Source organism: Actinia tenebrosa, unplaced genomic scaffold, assembly GCF_029948245.1.
Source record: "Actinia tenebrosa isolate PJP-AT-01 unplaced genomic scaffold, QUT_ActTen_1.0 PGA_scaffold15__27_contigs__length_11533743, whole genome shotgun sequence".
NCBI lineage: Eukaryota > Metazoa > Cnidaria > Anthozoa > Actiniaria > Actiniidae > Actinia > Actinia tenebrosa.
Genome location: NW_028292575.1, coordinates 10109476 through 10123415, shown reverse-complemented (window position 1 = coordinate 10123415; position 13940 = coordinate 10109476). Strand labels below are relative to the sequence as shown.

Sequence of the window (13940 nt, the reverse complement as noted above, 5' to 3'; positions counted from 1 at the left end):
ACATGTATTGAAATAAAGGCTCTGTTATTTATTAGAAAACGTTTTTTTGGCATTGCTTTTTATTTCTCCTTTGGCGTTGCTTGCAAACAGCGTTGCTTGATATGACGATAACCAAACATGTATCATAAATTTATTATTCATCAGTCTTTTTTTGCGAAATATTTCCATCTTTTCAGTGACCTTACGAGATGTCAGTAGTCACTTGGAATGCAGTTTTTGATAATTACTTATATTTGACCAGGTTCACAGTTCGTTGCAGTTTTCATTTATTAATCCAAGGCCATCACATGATATGAGAGTCGTCCGCGAATCAGTATCCTTTGTAATTGTGAACCGAACCTGAAAACAGAAATGATGTCAAGTCGATAAGAACACTGTTTGTAAAGTAACAGCTGAAGATATTATAGAACCGTGAAAGGAAGAAGAGCAATCTAACCAAGTGAACAGAGGATGAATTGAAATGAAACGAAAAGGAAGATAAAAGGGCGAAAAAAAACCCTGCTGTTGAGGATCAGTACCTGAGAGAGTGTTTCTATAGCCATTATAGCGGCTCTTGTTCTTGCTGTAACTGAACTACATCGAAGAAAAGACCGACCTGAAGCAACCGCCATCAATAGAACTACCTAAAATATACAAATACGAGCAAGTGTTACTACTGTTACTATCTAGTGTACTGTAAGTACAACAAGACATACATGACCCGGCACCACTTGGCTGTACAGTACGTACCTTATCCTGGAGTTGTTCATCAACACAAGAGCCACTTTCTATGTTACTAAGAAACATATTTAATGCTCTGTCCACTACTTCTTCACTTCGCATGCCTAAAATGAAAGAGAGGAGATAAAATAAATAAACAAGGGAAACAAGAATCGACTTTCATTAGTTATGCAGTAACAATGGAAGAAAAAGGGCCAACGAGAAGACAGACAGACAGACAGTAAATGGATGGAGACAGACAGTAAGACATTGACGGACGGATGACAGAAAGATGGATGGATACACAAATGGTGACAGAAAGACAGACAGTTCGACAGGGGCTGCAGAGAGAGAAGTAAAGAAATCATATCCGCAGTAGTCTATATCACTGTATGCACCTTTTTGCCACAACGCTGTTCCACTTAATACAAGTCCTGTGGAGGTCTCCCCTAAAATCCTAGAATAAAAATGATAGCTTTCTTGCACAGACTCGAATGACATCATGCTGGATATCATCATCATCATCATCATCATCATCATCATCATCTAAATCTTTATATTAATCATTACTATCATCTTCATGATTCATGACTTTGCTTCATCATCAATCATCATGACCATCATCACTATCATTATCACCACCCCTATCATCATATCCACCACAATAATGACCACTTTGTACATCATAACTACCATCATAATCATCAATATCTTTATCATCACCATCATCACCATAATCACGATCATCATCAATTATCATTATTACAATTACAATCACTGTCATCACTCCTGTCACCCCCATTACCATCATTATACATTATCGGCACCATCATCATCATCATGCATCAACACCCCCATCATCATCATCATGATGCATCAACACCCCTATCATCATCAACATTGTGCAACATCACCTCTAACATCATCATCATGCAATATCACCCCCATTACCATCATTATACATTATCAGCCCCATCATCAACATCATCATGAGAGCACAGATGTTAGTTAATAGTCATGCAGTACTCACAAAACTCCCTGTCCATTCCCTTCACTTCTACTGTCACGATCTCTTGTAGCATCCATATTAATCAAAGAAGATGGAAATCTCTTCTTAAGTTGTGAAAATAGATTCTTAGACATGAGTTGGGCTACCTGTGTTAAAATAAAATATATATTAGACTGAAGAGCATGACATCAGAGGATATTTGAGTACTGTTTCAACTTACCCTGATTGGTTTTGACCCTGCAACAAAAGACCATCCTGAAATCTTGGTTAGGGTTCCGCAATTAGTTAAAGAAACTGATCTCAGCTGGGGAGAGGGAAGACTGCGCAAGATGACTTTACCATCCCAATGAGGTATGTGTGACCTGGGATAACATAAGAAGACTGGATTCTTTGCTCAGTAATTTCCCAGGTTCTGTAGAACATAACTTTCAAACAACACCAGTTTCATTCTAAAATAAAACCCTCTTAATAATACCATAGAATCCCAGTTTTAAGCCCTGGGCTTATACAATGTCGTAAGAGTTTTTGTAATTGGGGGAAGGGGGTAGGCTTATAACAAGGGGGTTAAATCTGAGCATTAATTAATGTGCTATGGGGATGCAAGGTTGGTCATTGGGGGGCTTATGACCAGGGGAGCTTATGACCAGGGGTGCTTCTGACTGGGGGGGAGGGATTTCTGATGTATGGATGGACGGTCTTATAATCAGGATTCTGTGGTATTTTGATGTTGTCATCAAATAGAGAAAGTAACCATACTGAATAGAATGAACTAAGTACAGATCAGGAAGCTTCACAAATACATCTAGACATTTAAGGTCCATTAACTAAGATTAATATTAAACAATGAATAATTTGTAACAATAATACAAACTACTTTTTTCTTATTTCCACTGTAAAGTCACATCCAAACTTCTTTACCAAAGGTCTATAAACCTGCAACACATTATAACCACAAAAAAATCATAAATAAATATAAGAGAAAAGTTGAAACAAGGGTAATTGTGTGGCTGACACATGTTGACACAATTGGAAAATAGAGTAGGATGGGATATACTAGACTTAAAGTGGAAAGCTGAGAATTTAAAATGTAGGAGATATATTAGGAAAACGTAGGACCACTACCCCCATGCCTCTCTGAGATCCCTCAAGCACTTAGGATCAAACTACAACTATCAACTATCTATAGAGACAGTAATCTATACCTTGTCCATATAATCAACATGTAGTCCATAGTTAGAGTGTGTGGTTCCTTTAATACTTAAAATATTGGTTTTTGAGTACCGTGGGTGTGGTCCAAATGCCAGACATGGTAGGGCTGATTCCAATAACAAACTAATACTCCTGTAATAATATCACAGGCAATAGAGTCAAAGTATTGGCAAGAGTATTAAGTATTCAACCATTTACTGTAATGGCAACCAAACTATAAAAAGCATGATTTCTGGTGTTTGGTTTTCCCTCAATCAGGATTTCCCTCAAATATGGGTAGCATGGGTGGCGTTTGCGGCTAACGTGTCGTCTTTCACCACTGTGAGTCCAACGGGTCGGGTCAATGGTTCGAGCCCTGCGGTCGCCACATGTGAATTGAGTTTGTTTGATGTGTTGTTCTCTCCTGTGCTACAAGGGTTTTCTCCGGGTTCTCCAGTTTCCTCCCTCCATAAAAATCAACATGTGAGCTGAGCGTTGTGTGCATAGAATATTGAATGTAGTGGTAGTGTGTGTGGAGTGAACCTCAAGGAAGAGCCCCGTATGGGGAGTGATGGTTGTAAAATATTTTATATATATTTATTCTATGTACTCTAAGTAATTATTTTGATTGATGGAAGCCTATATCTGTCATCTGAATTGGGACACAATATTTAAAAAATTTAAATCAATAGGTATTATTTACCCAAAACGTCCTGTCTCTGATGAAAACATGCCACTTTGAAGATCACTTGGGATAAATGTTACAGTCGTAGACCCTTTGTTTGCAACAAGAGTACCATTACAGACCTGTCTTTGCAGCTGCAGCATGCGAAGGTCGCGAGACTGTATACCATGAGGACTCTTATTGCATTCAATGTTGCTTAATCTTACAGGTGCTCCCAGTATTGAGCTCAGTGATACCACATTACATAGAAAGGTTGTAGACTAAAATAAATAAAAGGGAATGCAAGTATAAAGATTTTATTACTAGAGAAGCACGGGTGGTGTGCACTGCTAATGCGCTGCCTCTCATGAATGCAACCCGGGTTCGACCTCTGCCAGTCTTGGTGTCGTATGTGAGTAGAGTTGTATGTTGGTTCTCTCCTTGGCTTCAAAAGTTTTTCCTACGGGTTCTCCTGTTTTTCCTCCCTCCACAAAAGTCAACATCTAAATTGTAATTGGATCTACTGGCTGCCTTATCAATTGGGTCGCAAGGCCTGTTAGGCACCCAGGAGTGGTATATGCATTAGATTTTTTTTAGAGATTTTTAATATGATTAATCTGAACATTAACGCCAAGAGTGAAGGGAGTCCATGTTCAAGTTTCTTCTTCCACTATGTTCCATAGTATTCCAAACTAAACATTGATTGGTTCAGGTTATGTGTTAATTAACTATGCACCTGGTCATACATGCATGCATGGGTGAACACAATCTTGACTTTAATGGTAGATAGATTCAAGAAGCATACCTGTTCAATGTTTTTTACATCAATTTCAACCACATCATCCATCAGTCTTAACACTTTCTCTCCACTCTTTCTCTTTTGATAACTTCTCATCATGTAATATGTACCAATTTCTTTGTCATATTCTCTTCTTGTTTCTAGTTTACTCAAGACTGAATATGCTTTGGTGATATCTGAGGTGATAGTTGAATCAATACAGTTATAACAACACTGCATTCAAAGTCTTTTTGTTTAGAACTTACTGGCATTAGATATTATTGGAAATAAATGATGATAGGGTAGGTGGAGCAGATTTTAAAGTGGGAGAGTAAGCCCAGGGGGTACTCTTGCCTGTTTAGGGTTTAGGGTAGGGATGTGCCACTGAGCCCACTGAACCCTGACCCTGTTCCAGAGTAAAATTACTGAAATTTATGCCCTGTTCCAGAGCAAGATCGCTGAAAACCTTACCCTGTTCCAGTATTGCGAAAATAGATACCCTGTCCCAGGGAGAAAAGAGCGTGATTTCATATACCCTGGCCAAGAGCGAGTGTGATTCTATATACCCTGTTCCAGAGTAGAATCACTGAAAACCATACCCTGTTTGGTGGCACGTACCCGTATAGTGAATATAGGTGAGTAAACCCCCCCCCCCCCCCCCCCTGGGAGCAAGGAAGAATATATCATATATCATTGTTTGTTTTGAGGAAAATAATACATGTTTGTTCCTCTCCCCTGCAGTTAAAGTCCCTGGGGATCAAATGATTGACCTCAGTCTAGGAAGGTACATGTAGAGGTAGATAGGCTTACATACCTGTAAAGTTATCTCTTATTCCATCACTCCTTCTGACATCTGGGTGGTATTTCATTGACTGTTCATAGTAAGCAGACTTGATTTCTGATTGAGTTGCTGACGGATGTACCTCTAATATATCGTAAAACGTCTTTTCTTTCTTTCTATTTAGTTTCTTTACTCCTTGGCTAGAACATCTAGACTGACTGTAACACAGGGAACGAGGTCTTTGTAACAATTTATGAACTTTTGTTGAAAGTGGAAATGTAGAAAACGCTTGAAATAAATTTAGCTTCTTAAAAGCTCTTTTGCCGTGAGTAAATTCATTTATCAAAATTCGTGTATAATCGTTGGATAAAAATAATTTTAAGATATTAGAAGTTCTTGTTGTTTTGTGAATACTTTGTTGTTGAACTTGAACAAAACGGGTAACAGATACCGGAAAATTCATTGTCTAGTTGCTAGAAAATACAAAAAAGGCCTGCATGGAAAACTTTAGGCTCCATGAAAGTGCATTTCCTCCATGAAATATTCAAATAGAAACTCGAAAAATCACAAATAATAATATCTAAACGTCCGCCATCATGTTTTTCTAATGCAAGGGTCTGGGAACTAAATACCACAGGCTACCCGTGCATTCATCCTTAAATTTCGTTGTGTTTGCATGTGGTTATGATTTAAAAAAAAAAATCAGATCTGGTAGAAGAAATGGTAGAAAGCTAAAATATCGTTTAATTTGTGTTTTATGGCATTTACTAAATTGGAAGAAGTTATTTTGTTACTATTTTATATTACGAGATGATTACTTAACCGTGCATGACGAAAGCTGTTTAGAGAATTATATTTGCACCTTCAACTGAACATTATTATTATTATTATTATTATTATTATTATTATAAATCGATTGAAAAAGTATTATGTTTTATATTTACATTGGGCTCCATTTTGGGCTCATACTACTTCTAGTCAGCGGCATTCCCTGTTTTACCGCCTTTTGTCAGACTACGTGAGGATCATCGCCATGAAAACCAGGGAGATGTGAAAACTAAACAAGAAAGACTTTAAAATCAATTAACCTAACGATAATAGTAAGTAATATACTCAATATAGCTTATATGAGATAAGCATTTCAAACAAAAATTAGAGACAAAAATATTGGACGTTTTGAGGAAGTTTTCTCTCTGATTTTTCTCGCACTGAAATGTTTTTACTAAACCACTACTCATATTATTATATATGTAAAGTAAATACGACAAATTAATTGATATCACTCGACAGTATGTATATTGAATATCAGCATCTAAGGGACATTTGTTGATGTCTGGAGAGGTGCAGTACAATCAGTTGAACGGACTTATATGAGTGAGTACCGTGACCATATAAAGTAGTTTCTAAAGATGCTCAGAACAGAGGGTTAATATTATTCCTACAGCCATACTTCTCTCTTCTCTCTCTCTCTCTCTCTTTCTTTCTTTTCTTTCTTTCTTTCTTTATTCTTCTTTCTTTCTTCTTTCTTTTGTTCTAAAACGCCTTTAAATGAAAAATGCATGGACTGGGCTACCTGTGTTTCCCTCCGGGTGGGCAGGCACGCAACTAGGGCATGGTATCACGGCTTCAAGATGTCGTTATCATATCTTCGTTCATGTTTTCGTCTGCAAAACCACCTTTTCAGACAGGCAAAAGCACTTCGAACTTTGACTACTGCAGGATCAGATAATCAAAAGCACCTAAAAAGTGTAGATGATTTACCTGGACCGCCAAGTGTTCCTGTATTTGGAGCAGGATGGCGTTTGATCGTTGATGGGATGTTGTCGAAGAAGCCACTTGGTAAGATTTTCCTCGACTCACAGGCCGAGGACGTCAAGAAGTACGGACCTATATTTAAAATCGATATACCAGGTATAAAACTCATTCAGTTAGCTGATCCCGATGAAGTTGCAAAAGTGCTACGAAATGAGCCAAAGTATCCCAAGCGTTTTGACTTTCCAGCTCTCAATTATTATCGTGAAATAAGAGATACGATTCCTGGTGTTTTCTTTGCTAATGGATCAGACTGGCACAAGCTACGAAGTACCGTAAGTAAACGTATCCTGAAACCTCGAGAAGTTGCTGAATATGCACCTACCTTCAATGAAATCATCACTGACTTTATTGAACGATTAGATAAGCTACGAATAACACCTGGAGGAGAAATGGAATACGAGGTAAAAGATATTGATAACGAGCTGTTTAAGTGGTCGTTCGAGTCAGTTGCCCATGTTTTATTTGACAGAAGGTTTGGCTGCCAAGGAGACGACGTGAATCCTGATGCACAGGCCTTTATCACTTCTGTTGGTGGGTTTTTAGCCACTGCAATTCAAATTGGTTTCCTTCCAGTCTGGTTTTACAAGATTTACGAAACCAAAACCTTCAAGGAATTTGTTTATCATTTTGATACGATGAACAAGTATGCTGAACTTTTCATCAACAAGAAAGTACAACAGCTGGAGAGAGAAGGAAGGTTGAAAAGTTCTTCTGCAGACAAAGAAAGCCAAGACGTGGAGAGAGTAGGATTCGTGGAATTTATTCTGTCTAATGATAACATGACAAAAGATGATCTCATGGCAAGTATCATTGATTTGCTGTTTGCTGGTGTAGACACAACTTCTAACACAATGCAGTGGATACTCTACATGATGGCCAAGAATCCAGACAAGCAAGACAAACTTTACCAAGAAATAACTTCAGTGTTGAAGACAAATGAGCTTCCAACTTCAACTAACCTAAACCACATGCCATATCTAAAAGCTTGTGTAAAAGAAACATTGAGATTGTATCCAGTACTTTCATCCCAGAATCGACAAATACCAACTGATATGGAAATCCTTGGATATTGCCTACCAAAGGGCTCACAGGTTGCTTTCTTGAGCTTTTACATGAGTCGAGATGAAAAGAATTTCAAGCAAGCCAACAAGTTCATTCCAGAAAGATGGTTACGTGATGAGAATAACCAGATATCGGAGGCACTTCATGCATTCTCTTCCATTCCATTTGGTTTTGGGACAAGAATGTGTGCTGGGAGACGTATTGCTGAGCTTGAGCTATACCTGCTCACAACAAGATTGTTACAGAAATATGAAATAAAGTACCCCGAGGGTGAAGAGGTTGAACCATTTATGCGTGGTGTCACTATCCCAGACAGACCTCTTCGAGTGAAGTTCATTGAAAGATCAGCCACATCTTAAACATTTTCTCATATTGCCCAGTGATTGGGATTGTAACCCTTGCACTTGAAAATCCACCCTCTTATGCGTATTTTATAATGGACACTTCAATATGTATTTATTAAGGTTTTTAATGATCAATTTGAACTTGTAAAATGTTTTAATTAGAAAAATATACACCTGTACAAATTATGTAAGTAGACTCCCCTATCCTTTAGCACCAAAATCATAAAAACTTCTTGCGACACTTGAATCTGTCCATAAAAATATACTTAGTATGCAAGCAGGTTAGTAAATCATAGTATAATAGCACAGGGTTTTAAATATTCCCTGGAGACTGTACATGTAATTCAATGAATTAATTAGTCAATATTTTAGTGTGGTACAGTAGTATTTTCATCCATGTGATTAGATAAGCTTTATTTTTGCAATGTATTTAATGTATTTATTCAGGCAATATCTTGTATCCATCCTACACCAGCTTATAATTAAGACTTTCATATTTGCAATAAAATAAAGAAATGTTACCCATTATGTACACATGAAATAAACAATATAAATAAAGACTGTATAATAAAAATGTGGGTGGTAATTAATGATAGAAAAATAATTAAATAAGTAATCAATGTTTAAACTTGAATAAATCGGGAAATGAATAATTATGATATAAAAAATAATGATTATCATTCATTATGATAATGATTTATTATAATTATGATTATGATTTATTATAATTATGATTATGATTTATTATAATTATGATTATTATTCATTATGATTATGATTTATTATAATTATGATTATGATTTATTATAATTATGATTATGATTTATTATAATTATGATTATTATTCATTATAATTATGATTATGATTTATTATAATCATGATTATGATTTATTATAATTATGATTATGATTTATTATAATTATGATTATTCATTAATTATATTATGATTATATTATTATTGTTATTGATTAGTTATATCTATTACCATTATATCAGTAAATCATTAGGAGAGAGTTAAAGAAGGGATAGCATGATGTAGAAGGAAGGGAAGGAAGGATGTTTGTGTAAACAGTAGGACCTTAGCATGATACGCTACCAAACACTACTAATTAATGTTTGCGGACTCCGTTAATGTCGACTGGTATGCGGACGTGTTCTTAATCGAAAGCAAAAGTTAAAAATAGCAGTTGTCTAAGAACACCAATCAGAGTGCTTCTTTGCGTGACTGTTTAGATATTGTTAGGACGCGCTAGGGCATGATATGACCTAAATATCTGTTTAGCCGGCCAATTATTAACGGACTGTTACTACTGTTTAACTTGTTCAGCCATGTCAGTACTGACGACATTCAATATATCCTAAGCATCTCAAATATCTCTGTGTGACATAAACTAGTGTTTGCTGCACAGCCATTGTTCATAGAGAAATATCATGGATCAAATCGGTTAAAGAGGATCAAATCCAAGTCTTTTAATATAGAAACACGATGATCAAAGGCTTAGGGATCATCCTTGGTGTGTTGTTGCTTGTAAGCAAACAAGGTACAGAATATATTCACGGCATTAATGCCACATCATTACCAGTTTAAAGATCATACCATATTCGGCCTAGTTTAGGTTGACCATATTCTTTAGCTATACTAAACAGAGCTTGTTCAACTCTTAGTTCTTTTACTATGGATACCTTAATTTTTTGAATTTGTGGTTCCCTGTAAGTGGAATTCAGTTTGTGGTCCTTCTTTTGTATTTGAACTAAACTATGCCTTAAACTTCCGGGGTCTTATTTGAATACCTATTAAAGGGTATAATGCAATTCACTCCTAAAGCAGTCTTGGCAATTCCCTTTATCTAACTTGGTGTACCATATTATGCTACTAGAATGAGTCTTGCTTCATACAAGCTCAGTCATATCTAAACCATTCTAGATTTCTCGGAGTGATTGTTCACATAGCACATCAATACTTCACTAAAATACCTTGGTTTCTGACCACCGCTCCGTTATGAATATTTTACAATAAACACTGCTGACAGCCTTCTTTTCTTTCGCATTCCTATTACACAAGTGAAATCAACTTCAGTTTCGCTAAAGGGATTGAAGAAACATTCACATCAACGATGTTGTATTTATGAACCAAATGACATCTCTAGACAAAAAGTATTTGACCATGTCACTAATGCTAATGGACTTTATGTTCACTAAACTAAATCATAATTGTTAGAAAAGACTAAATTAATCAGTTATTTGGTCAGCATTTATGCTTATGTGTTTCAACGAAATAAATTCCTATTACATGGGTATCCTAATTTGAAAATAATATATATATGATTATCTCAATCATTTTGACAGAATGATTTAACCATTTTCGTAACTTTTCAGTAATGTTAAAAAATACTTAAATCTCGTGGTTGTTCCAATACATCATCCTAATTGATTTTTGTGTTCAAAAACAGCCACTAGACGGATCTTGATTCAGTACGGTTTAATACTATGAACTGTGATCTGTCGGTGATATGCTTTATGTCCTCCGCGGAGTTTGAGAAACTTTACTTTCAATGCACTGAAAGTTAATCTTCATTATTTATAACATAACGTTTTGGCTGCAGCGATTCCGAAACGTTCAGCACAGTTGCAAATAATGTTTTAATGTTTCCTTCTTATTTTCAGTACTCAGGGGTTACTATTTAAACTGGCTGTAAGTCGGTGGTCGGGTCTGGCATATGAGCAACAAAATCAACTTGACTTTTTATTACTTGCTTTACCTCTATCGCAGTTTCTGAAGGGTTGGAATAATAGCTTTCGTTATCTTTCTTTCGAAAGTTGCGACCAATTCGCTTGTTTATTAGGTCACAAGTTAACTATAGTCCTGTCTGTGACTGCATGTGACGCATACATGGTCATTTATTTTAATAGTTCTTTTTATTAACAGAGGCATTTTATAATATTGCTTTTGAATTTTGATGGATAGATTCTTACTTCAGGTTAGATCTGCCCGAAATGCGATTTAGTACTAAGGCTATCATGCGCATGCGCATTACATCTCTTACTTCCTTTTGAACGCGTAATACGATTGGCCCAGTTAATGCGCCTATATTAGGACCAGTTTATTTCAAAAGGCAAGGCAACGTTTTATGTAGAAACCTGTGTTTAATTTGAGCGTTGTAAAACAAGTCAGTTTGAGAAGGAAATACACTGTCTAAAACCGCTTCTTTTCAATATATATTGCTTCAATTTTGTGCCATTTCCGTTCCTTCTTGTTGTTGTTTCATTAATGTTAACAATGAACCAATCTTCAGAAGCTATTAATTAGCTGAATGCATTTAGCTTCTACTTAGCTAAATCTGATTTAGTTCTGGTGGGACTTAATCAGTCCAAGTCCGTATATTGTTGGTTGAGTGAAATTCAACCTTGGTTTCATTTGGCATTTATCATCTTTTCGATGGATTATGCATGCATGGTCGGTTGTTTGTTTAATCAAAGTCACCAAGCTAATGTTTATATATTCAAAACTGTTCATGCGATTTCTTACACAGGTGATGCAGTCATAACAACCCAGCCAATCAGCCAATCACAATTCGAAGGGTTCGACGTCACATTTAATTGCTCTGCCACAGCAAGCCCAACGCTTACATTCACATGGAAGAAAGACTCGACAAACATTGCCTCTGACTCTAGATATAATGTCACATCAAACAATCAATCGAGTACACTGGTAATCACTGGACTCGTTGCTTCAGATGCAGGCAATTACTCTTGTGTTGCTAATGACACCGGAAATATTTCAACATCGAACGATGCGATATTAACTGTAAAATGTAAGTCAGTACTGATGAAGTTTCTCGTCTTTTAGCAAATCTATAAACTATATTTTCTTCCTTTCATTTCTCGTTCTTTCATTTGTTGTTTGTTATTTTGTATATTTCAGCAAACCCTTCGATTCTAACCCACCCCATCAGCCAGTACATATTCGATAACACCAATGCAACACTCAGTTGCAAGGCCACAGGGAACCCAGTACCCTCTTTGTCCTGGAAGAAAGAAGGAACGAATGTTGCATCTAGTGATAGATTAATAATACAAACAACCAACGGACAGAGTAGTCTGACTATAATCAAGTTCAACAAAACCATAGATGAAGGAAACTACACATGTGTTGCAAAGAGCGGCAACAAAAGTGTGACATCCAATACTGCATCCTTAACCCTTAAACGTGAGTATCTTTAATCTGCCAGGGGCGGATCCAGGGACGTAAAGGGCGTGACTTGTCACCTCCCTTTGTGCTCACCTTTATCAGTATTATCCATAGTAAGCCAGCCCATTTTCCTCGCATTCATAGTAGAACCTTTGTAATACTCACCCCCCTCCCCCACTTCTAAAATTCCTCGATCCTCCACTGTCTACTCGACATGTCTGGTTTAATCTGTGGCCAGAACATGCAGCGATCTTTGCATTTAAAAAACAGAGGGTGTTGCTTTTGTGATCTTATCTTTCCAACGAAATCCTTTCATCAAAGAGACGTAAAAGATCCACTGACGGGTTAATTAAAGAAACTTACCTGGGGATTCTTAGTGACAGTAATAAATCAAGTTCGATATAATACACTGTTTCCTTTCAATGTCTATAGTCGCTCCAAAAGTCACCTCGCATCCCGCCAATCAAACAAAGGTCGAAGGTGAAAACGCAACCATTACATGTGAAGTCACTGGGACTCTTCCAATAGTGGTCACGTGGGAAAAAGATGGCAGTCCTTTCAATGTTTCGTTAGACGAGAGATTTCTCTACAGTAATGATGGTAAACAGCTCGATATAACAGCAGTCCAACCTTCAGACTCGGGATCGTACGTGTGTGTTGCTGATAATGGTGTACGTGTGAAGTCTTATCCTGGCAGGTTGACTGTCCACAGTAAGTAATTAGGATAAGTATAAAATTGTTATCTAGTTTTCTTTATGATTACTTACACCTCCTGTCATCCTTCTATCTCACTGTTTTAGCAAATCCAGCCATTCTTTAGTTGTTAAAGATAACCGCGCAAAGTAAAGTCACACGAAGAGTGTCTGATGAAGTTTCTCGTCTTTTAAGAAATCTGGAAACTGTCTTTTCTTTCTTTCATTTCTCATTCTTTTATTTCTTATATATATATATATATATATATTATTAAGTCATCTAAGTCATGCACATTTGGTATATTTCAGCAAACCCTTCGATTATAACCCACCCCAACAGTCAGTACATATTCGAAAATACCAATGCAACACTCAGTTGCAAGGCTACAGGGAACCCAGTACCCTCTTTGTCCTGGAAAAAAGAAGGAACGATTCTTACATCTAGTGATAGATTAATAATACAAACAACCAACGGACAGAGTAATCTGACTATAATCAAGTTCAGTAAAACCATAGATGAAGGAAACTACACATGTGTTGCAAAGAGCGGCAACAAAAGTGTGACATCCAATACTGCATCCTTAACCCTTAAACGTGAGTATTTTTAATCTGCCAGAGACGGATCCGAGGGTGGTAAAGGGCATAACTAGTCACCTCCTTTTGCTCACCTTTATCAGTATTATCCATAGTAAGCCAGCCCATTTTCCTCGCATTCCTA

At 36.7% G+C, this 13940-nt stretch overlaps 3 protein-coding genes across 3 annotated transcripts in view; 2 read left to right on the top strand and 1 right to left on the bottom strand.

The window, feature by feature from the left end:
• Window positions 1-113: 113 nt before the first annotated feature.
• LOC116287938 (RNA 3'-terminal phosphate cyclase) lies at window positions 114-5827 on the bottom strand. The gene is made up of 11 exons (XM_031694645.2): window positions 5153-5827; window positions 4366-4535; window positions 3600-3841; window positions 2911-3049; window positions 2583-2641; window positions 1929-2070; window positions 1730-1854; window positions 1098-1156; window positions 730-824; window positions 519-623; window positions 114-339 (listed from the first exon to the last, which is right to left on the bottom strand). The coding sequence occupies exons 1-11, from the start codon at window positions 5580-5582 to the stop codon at window positions 244-246; spliced, it is 1662 nt and encodes a 553-aa protein (XP_031550505.2). The 5' UTR covers window positions 5583-5827; the 3' UTR covers window positions 114-243.
• Window positions 5828-6708: 881 nt separating this feature from the next.
• LOC116287947 (sterol 26-hydroxylase, mitochondrial-like) lies at window positions 6709-8868 on the top strand. Its single transcript, XM_031694656.2, has one exon. The coding sequence runs from the start codon at window positions 6751-6753 to the stop codon at window positions 8353-8355; it is 1605 nt and encodes a 534-aa protein (XP_031550516.2). The 5' UTR covers window positions 6709-6750; the 3' UTR covers window positions 8356-8868.
• Window positions 8869-9673: 805 nt separating this feature from the next.
• The window catches only part of LOC116287937 (uncharacterized), a 46312-nt gene continuing 42045 nt past the window's right edge, over window positions 9674-13940 (top strand). The window contains exons 1-5 of the mRNA XM_089030171.1: window positions 9674-9882; window positions 11872-12153; window positions 12264-12548; window positions 12963-13241; window positions 13532-13816. Of these exons, the coding sequence (XP_088886297.1) occupies window positions 9828-9882; window positions 11872-12153; window positions 12264-12548; window positions 12963-13241; window positions 13532-13816 (1186 nt within the window). The 5' untranslated portion in view covers window positions 9674-9827. The remainder of the gene's footprint in view (window positions 9883-11871; window positions 12154-12263; window positions 12549-12962; window positions 13242-13531; window positions 13817-13940) is intronic.

Excerpts from the sequence above, each read along its gene's own strand:
- LOC116287938 (XM_031694645.2), bottom strand. The coding sequence starts at position 5,582 with ATGAATTTTCCGGTATCTGTTACCCGTTTTGTTCAAGTTCAACAACAA. Across the intron at positions 3,050-3,599 it reads TCAGAGACAGGACGTTTTGG|GAGTATTAGTTTGTTATTGG; the intron begins GTAAATAATACC and ends ATATTATTACAG. Across the intron at positions 1,157-1,729 it reads GGGAATGGACAGGGAGTTTT|GATTTTAGGGGAGACCTCCA; the intron begins GTGAGTACTGCA and ends TTTTTATTCTAG.
- LOC116287947 (XM_031694656.2), top strand. The coding sequence starts at position 6,751 with ATGTCGTTATCATATCTTCGTTCATGTTTTCGTCTGCAAAACCACCTT.